The sequence below is a fragment of the Akebia trifoliata genome, chromosome 10 (assembly GCF_017979445.1).
Source record: "Akebia trifoliata isolate Shusen 1 chromosome 10, ASM1797944v1, whole genome shotgun sequence".
NCBI classification, from domain to species: domain Eukaryota; kingdom Viridiplantae; phylum Streptophyta; class Magnoliopsida; order Ranunculales; family Lardizabalaceae; genus Akebia; species Akebia trifoliata.
Window position 1 is genome coordinate 4,160,330 of NC_141384.1, and position 8,174 is coordinate 4,168,503.

Consider the following 8,174-nt stretch of genomic DNA (forward strand, 5'->3'; position numbering starts at 1 on the left):
CCTAAAATAATATAACTCGCTATTCATTCTCTTCCGACAATACCTGAGTAGTAGGTCTGGATTTCAGCGATAATGTGGGGATCGAGAGTTTGGAAGTTTGTTAGTGAAAATAATCTAATTCTTAAGATTGTGGGATTTGGGCGTTATAGTAAAAAGAACTCTTAGAAAAAGATCTAATACGATTCGGATCCCTTGAAAAAAGGAGATATGGTTAAAACCATTTCTCTATCAACGGAATGAGTCCCCATAAAAAAAATACACAATCTTTCTGCAAAAAAATCCTATTTTTCTAAAAGATTTACACTAAATATAACTTAGGCATCAGAAACTCTATTTAACAAGGAACAAATGACTTTTCTGAGAATATCAAACATCATACAAAAGAGCAATTTTGAAGAAATCACAAAAATCCCCTCTACAATCAACACAAGGAAAAACGAAATCCCCTTAGAATTTTCCTTTAACATACAAGAGCATGTTGACAAACCTACAACACTTATCGAAAATAGTTACCAAAAACTTATCTTAATTCAATGATGAAACACATTTTCTAGTTTGTAATAATGTCTGAAAGCTATGGTTTGTTTTGTATGATCCTCTTGTCTGGACACGTGTGACTGATAATCATAGACAACACATGTCATCTACTAGCATCAAGTGACCTACGTAAACACGTGTCAATCCTTTACCCGACATAATTAAAAGATAAATTAGGGAAAAAATTGACATTTTTTTTTTGGGTACTTTTTACATTCTAATTTTTTAAAAATTTAAAATAAACATAATAGAGAGATTCCTCATCTTATTAACTAAACTTTAGTCCACATAATTAATATAAATAATTTAAATAAATAATAATAAAAATATTAGACTGTAATTCTCCTTTACCCTCTTCCCCACCTTTTACACCAAATCGAAGTACATATTTACATCTCTACCCACCAGAAGCGAAGAAATACCAATTGTACCCCTCACCCTTCACATCCATCAGCAATAACCGCTATCTTACTTGGTAGGCAATCCCCACAACTTCGTCTCTCTGAGTTTTTTACTGATACAAGCCTAACAACGGTATTGTGACCGGCTGTATCCGGTAAGACATTCATCAACTTATGAAAACTTGGGACCAATACCATCTCAACCCACTCCTCCAGTTCAGTACGGCCAAACCAACACCCACCAAGTATTTGATCCAGCACTTCATCGTCAACTTCGATGGACCATCCATCAACGCTAACGATGCTCGAGAATTTCGAGGCAATGGTGCTTGCAATCTTGCTCTGAAGTGGACCAAAGTCAACGGGTTTGAAGAAGATTGCTTCATCGACACAATTCAACAGATCGTGAGATGCTGGTGTAACATGAAATCTCTTGTTTACAAGGCCATGATCATGATCATTCTCAATAGTGAGATCGCTCGAGTTGCGGGACCCATCAGCTGTATCATCTTCAACCTCGGCCGCTTGATTCAGATCGAACGATATAGCAGGACCCAAATCAGTCCTGGGTCGTGTGGGCCTGTTGTCATCACTATGAAGCCAGTCTGGGCGACGTTTTCCATTGTTTCCACCCACTTTTAATTGTAACTGACACGCTCTAGACGCTACATCTGCAAGCTTCTCTTCGCGAATTGATAACAAATTTGGTGAATCTTTGAGATTTTCGGGTAACCAATTTGCAGTCAAGATGAAAATAGTATTCCTTAGGCTGATTTCACGACCATGGGAGTCAGGAAATCGACCTCTCTCAATCGCTCGTTTGATGTTACCATGAACAAGTGTATCCGCTTGGTCAATGTCCTCAAGAACAATCACTGATGATGGGTTCCTCTGGACTGCTACTGCTATTCGATCAAGCGTGGTTTTCCCGCGAAAATTTACATCAGACTCCTCATCATAGTTGCAACGTGCTCCAAGACGAATGGTTATAGGATTGGGTCTAGATAGAAGCTCAGCTAGGGCGACAGCCATCTTTGTCTTGCCAACCTTGTCGGGACCGGCAAACAACATCCATGTGTCACCCTTCAATGCTAAACCCCGTCGTTTGCTATCGCCCGATCTGCATTGGATCACAGTTGCAGCGACAGCCGACGCCGCATCCATTTGCCAACTGACCTTTTCTGTTAAACCCTTGAAGAGTCTCTTGAACGAATCAGGATCCAATGTGCTCGCGAGTTTCTCAGAAGGGACACAATGTGGGAATTCTTTGATTTGTTGCTCTCTTTGGGTTTTCTCGGGGGAATTTTTGGTCGTCAATATTGGGCGTCCAAGGGCAAGGTCCGTCCTTACTGGGCTTCCAAGAGTGGTGAGTGAATGTTCGGAAGATGGGTTTTTTGCTAATTGCAACTTTGGTTGAAAAGCTTGACGTCCAAGCAAGTTTGTATTGTAAAGGCTCGTCATTGAAAGAGAAATCGGAGCAATTCTATCAGAGCTCGGATTGTGATGGAAAGTCGGGTGAAGACGTAAGCATGTTTCGTACCATTTTTTCTGTAATTCTTCGGTTTTATGCTTCCAAATCAGTTCTTGATCCTTGGTCTGCAATACCATTACCACCAACCACAAAACATTAGCAATGAGTAAATCAATTTTGTACTTCAAAATTTTGAACTTTAGTTCCCCAACACATACCTGTGATTGATCTGTCGTTTCTAGATGGCCATTGTTGGGCTTTGCAATCTGCAACCATTGTGGCAATGGTTGTCGGGCAGTTTCGGGTTTGGCATCAGAAGACGATTTCTCAACCTCCTTCACTACCAATTTTGATAGCTCTTGCTCGTAATTCTCCGTACATAAGGGGCAGCGTTTTGTCCTTTGAGAATGATCCATGTTTTCCAATGGGCGTCTTGATAAAGTAGTTGCGGTCGAGAAGCCCTTCAATGGGGTGAATGATTCAACTGAGCTGCTCAAAATCCCATTGCCCCCCAATCTGAAATTTCCACAAAACAATAAATTTTAATATTAAAATTGTAGCATGTTTCCAATTCATCACGCTATTTTTGTGATTCGAACAAAATCAATCTTAAAAAGGTCGGAGATTCCCATTATAGGATTATATGATTTCTCCTAGATTGCAATGATCTTATAGCCTACATTAGACCCCATTGACCATGGAAACTTTAGATAAAACTTGGATTTATAATCCAAGTGTCTATATCATGAATTCAAACTCAATAAAGGTCCCAAATCACATTACAAAAAAATAAAAATAAAAAATTTAAAAACCCATATATCATGCACCAAAAAACCGATCAAAGTTTATTGATGCTTCGACGAATCAAAAGTAAGGCGAACATTAAAATTCAATCTCTGTAATTAAAGAATGAACGAGAAATGTACCTTGGAAACACCCCAGGAGGTGGTGCCCTTGCCGCGATTGGAACAGCTTGCAAATCCCAATCATTCTCCATCAAAGGATGATATACTTGACACCTCAAATAAGTCTCACAAGTCGCCGTTCCAATTAGCCAAACCTGACAACCCTCACCAAACCTCGCCAATAATTTTCCCATCTCGGCTACCGCTGCCCGTCCTGTTTCCGAAACGATCTGCTGCTGTAATTGGCCTGAACCCAAACCTCCGAGTCCAACGGACTCGACTAACCATTTCAGATCCCCTAAATCAAGAATCACACCAGACCCATTGTTGCTATTAATTCGAACATCGATCAAGGCCCCTAATTCCTTAAGTTTCATAGGGATCTGACTTCTATCTGAACCAAATTCCTTCTCCAAGGAGACAACTTGAACATTTCTAAGTGAACCTTCACTCACCTCTCTCTTCTCAATCCTCTGCAACACCTCTCTCACCACTTGTTCGGGCTCCGATTCCCCGACCAAAACCGGATTCCGTTTCTTACTCCTCGACAAAATATCAAAAACCCTCTTCACCACCTCCCCTCTCTCCCGCCTTGATTGATCCGAATTCCCATTCTGCAACCTTGGATTCAAATACAAATTTGGATTCACCGATTGTGCCGGACGAAAACCCAATCCAACAGATCCAATTGTGGTTGAAGAATTAACAGAATTGGAAGAATTCAAAGATTGTTCAATTGTAGCCTTAACAGCTGGGCTTGAAAAGCTAGCTTCACGCATGACTCTGCTAACACTTGGATCATCTAAAATCGATATTATAAGCTGCTCGAGCTCGACTTTTACCGCTAATAGCGGTTGTTGTTGTTGTTCGGGGCAACCGCGGCGTTGATGAGCTTGAGCACGTTTAAGGGCAGCCATTAGAGCATTTGAAATTGGGGGTTCATTTATTGAAGGAGAGAGATTTTGAGATGAAGGGAGACGATCGAGAGCGACACTGAAACAGAGCTCGAGTGCTCGACATTGAAGTGGGTGAGATGAATTAGGGTGAGATCGAATACAAGCTTGGCGAAGGTAACCTGAAGGGGACGCAAGAAGAGTTGAAGCTACATGTAGAGGGGTTGTTTGGCCATGGTTTCGCTTTACAGCCTCAGAGATCGATTGGTTTAGAACATTTGCGGCCTCTGGTGTTAGTGTTTGTTGGATCGTATTCAACCCTGTTCTCATGATTGAAGAAAGGAAAAAAAAAGGAAGATTTTTTTTTTTTTTAACTTTTTTCTGAATCTCAAACTTACCCAATCGATTTCAACGAAAAATGGAAAAACCCCAGAACCATGTTCTTATGATTGAGGAAAGAAAGAAAAAGATGATTTTTTTTTTCTGAATCTCTCACTGACCCGATCGATTTCAAAGAAAAATGGAAAAAACCTAGATTCAAAACTAGTTACTCTGCTCGAAATCCTTCAAACCTAGTTCTACCTTCATCTCAAATCCCTAATTCTTCCATGGGTAGAGTCTGAAAAAACTTCATCTTATCTACAAATTCTATAAAAACTGGTTCATGGGGCTCTGAAGTAGAAGTCAAAATGAGGAGGTGTGAACACGAAGACGGTTTAGAATCGACGAATTGGAACTTTCATGGAAGATTCAATTAATCCCTCTCTCAACGACAAGGAGACATAATTGAAATTGAATTAGAGAGAGAGAGAAAACGAGAGATCAGTTGTCCTGCTTCGCATACACAGCAAATGTCGCTTACTTGAGAAAACCCTTCGAAGATAAAAGGCCTTTTTAATTCATCTCTATTTATCTCCTCAAAATTACAAAATAAAAATAATTTACTGAGAAAATATTTCAACAAATCAAGATAGTTTTTTTTTTTTTTTTTTTAAGTAAAAAAAATAAGAAAGTGAATAAGTTCAGGTGAAAAAAGTTTCTATTTTTGATGTTTTGTTGTTTGGAGATCGACGGAATAATTTTCGAGTTGTGGGACTTGAGAATAGTAAGAGAATTTGAATTTACAGAGAGAGAGAGAGGTTTTTAATTGTAATTTTTTTAATATTTTGAGTTATCCTGTAGAGCTGAGTAAGACGAAATTGGTCCGGCTTCGTCTCCATGAACGATCGTCTGTACGTGCGAGTTTTTGATGATCAATTAGATTGCAATTGGACCAATTATTAACCAGCTTAGCCGGACCAAAGATGAGTTATTTATATTTATAGAAGGAATTTCGGAGTATCGCTTTCTCTGTTTTGTTTTCTTCTGTGAATGTGTTACATAAGAGTGCAATCGATTCCATACTCCATGGTACTATATTCTTATACAGCTCGGGATTTTATCCATGAACTGAGTCTAACCCAAGATCCGACCCGATACTTCTAGGTTCGATTCAAGATTTAGATTTTGATAACGACTTGATCAGATAATGTATTAAAAAATATATAATTTATATTATACAATATGTTTAGATACATGTTTATATTTATATTATATGAAGTTGGGTTGCATGGACCACCTATATACCCTGTAGCAACCCAAAAAAATGATCGGTTGCCATGTGGCCCATGTCGATGTGGAGCAAAAAATTCTAAAGAAATCTAAAATAATTTAAGAAAGATTAATTTTTTTTACCGTCGATCAAAGCATTTTAAATTTAGGTGTTTTATGACTATTCATTTTTGAAACTTTTGATAAACCCAATTTTTTTTTTTTTTAAACAAATTCTAAATCATGAATTCTAGAGGGTTGAGGTAGAGGTGTCAATGGATAATAGAAAATTTGAATCCGATTCAAATTCGAATTTGAAAATTGGGAGATTATTCAAAATTTTCAAATATCGAATTTGAATTCAGATAGTTTTATATATTTGAATCCTTATTGGATACGGATTCAGATATTAACATTTTGAATCCGATAATATCCAATTCGAAATAATATATAATATATTTTATTTTATTTGATTAATTTTTTCTATAAATAATATAATATAATATATTTATTTATTATATAAATAATATAATAAATAATAAGTTTTTTTTAATAATGAAAAACCAGTTAGATAAGGAAAAATTATAGTTTTTTATATACAAATTATTCGAATTCTATTCAAATATTATCCAATATCCAATAAGATAATCGGATTCGGACTCAAATTTGAATTCAAATATTAGATAAATTTTTTTAATTTGGATATTATTGTATTCGAACGGATAAGCATCCGTTGACAGTCCTAGGTTGAGGTGCCATTGTGACTAGTGTGGTGTCCTTATTGTTTGAATGAGGACCTCGATCCAATTAACCTGCAACAATAGTGCTATTATGGGGTGTTTGGTTCAGATTCTTATAATATGATTCTAAATGTTGCTTTTCGATTGTTATAATTAAATTATAGGATCTAATTTTCAAATTTCAAAGTCTCATTTGACTACTTTATTTTTATAAATTAATTTTAGAATTGAGAATCAAAATCTCATTTTGTTGACCATATTTATATAGTCATAATATGAATTATTATATAACAAGAGTAAAAAATCCCCAATATAGTAATAAAACACAAGAAATAGATTTCAAAATCAAAGCAAATAATTTCTTCATCGTTTCTGATTTTGGTCAATCTCTAATTATAATTGTAGGGAGTCACTTTTAATATCCTAACAATGGTAATCTTTGATTCTAAAATTAGATTATGAGCGAGAACCAAATGCACCTTGGTTTTTTTTTTTTTTTAACTGATCAGTGATTTTCAACTATTTTAGTCGAGTATATTTCATTAGAACTGTCAATGTGACCTATTGACCTATTAACACAGTTCAAACTATAAAATAATAATAAAAATTAAATAAGGTTTATGGCCTTGATCTTTATCCCATGAAGGTAGGGTTGGGTTCAAAAATTTCATCCTATTAAATCTAGATAAAAGAAGGGTCTAACATTGCCTAATCTGACTAAATATGATATTGTATATATGTGTTATTAGATATGAATCAAGATCAAGAACAATCTATTTGGCCAACTTGTTTTGTCCTATATAGGTTAGAAGTTTTGGAATGAGTTTATTTTTTGTGAAGTTGATCTCTATTGAGGATTAGAGATTATCCTTACAAAAACTCAACTCATTCTGAAACTTTTAATCCTAAGGTATGCTTGATTGCACATGAAAAATAGGGTGAAAAATCAATTTCTATGGAAAATGATTTTTTTCAAGTGTTTAACTACATATAAATGAGAAATTATTTTCCACCTCAATCAAAAAATCCACAAAAACATGGATTTCACTTTCCCACCTATATGAGTGGGAAAATGAAATTCACTCATATTTTTCATCCCCAATTCTTCCACACTCATATCTTCTTCTTCCCTATCATCACACCACCACCATCACACTAACCTCGCCGTCGTCGTTGCCGTTATCACCATCTTTAGCCACCTTCTCTCTCTTTCTTCTTCTCCTTCTTCATCCCTCACCTCCGCCGTCACCACCACCATCACGTTCCCCCCTCATCTTCCTCACTTACCTCCGTCGTCACTGCTGCTATTGTCGCCACCGTCACATCATCTCCCCCTCCTCTCCTTCTTCTTCCTTTTCCTCACATAAATTTTCCATGATTTTATCCATGTAAAATAAAATAATAGAATTTGATTTTCCAACCATACCTATTTTCCACCACAATTTTTTTATGGATTTCAAATTCCATGCAATCAAACATACCCCAAGTTACAAGTTAAATAATCATGGACCATCCATTTTTTTATAAATCATTTTTTATGAGATTAGAAGTTTTGGAATGTACTGATTTTTAGTGAGGATGATGTCCTTAGCATAGAGATCATCCTCATAAAAAATCAACCCATTTCAAAACTTTTA

General features: G+C 36.2%; 1 protein-coding gene across 1 annotated transcript; it reads right to left on the reverse strand.

The window, feature by feature from the left end:
* Window positions 1-776: 776 nt before the first annotated feature.
* LOC147392847 (protein SUPPRESSOR OF MAX2 1-like) lies at window positions 777-5,083 on the reverse strand. Its single transcript, XM_086455557.1, has 3 exons — window positions 3,336-5,083; window positions 2,628-2,925; window positions 777-2,534 (listed from the first exon to the last, which is right to left on the reverse strand). Exons 1-3 carry the CDS (start codon window positions 4,535-4,537, stop codon window positions 972-974), a joined length of 3,063 nt encoding a protein of 1,020 aa, XP_086311683.1. The 5' UTR covers window positions 4,538-5,083; the 3' UTR covers window positions 777-971.
* Between the last annotated feature and the right edge of the window lie 3,091 nt (window positions 5,084-8,174).

Coding starts and splice junctions, on each gene's coding strand:
- LOC147392847 (XM_086455557.1), bottom strand. CDS start 4,537: ATGAGAACAGGGTTGAATACGATCCAACAAACACTAACACCAGAGGCC. Junction 2,926..3,335: donor CCTCCTGGGGTGTTTCCAAG/GTACATTTCTCG, acceptor TGGAAATTTCAG/ATTGGGGGGCAATGGGATTT. Junction 2,535..2,627: donor AAACGACAGATCAATCACAG/GTATGTGTTGGG, acceptor ATGGTATTGCAG/ACCAAGGATCAAGAACTGAT.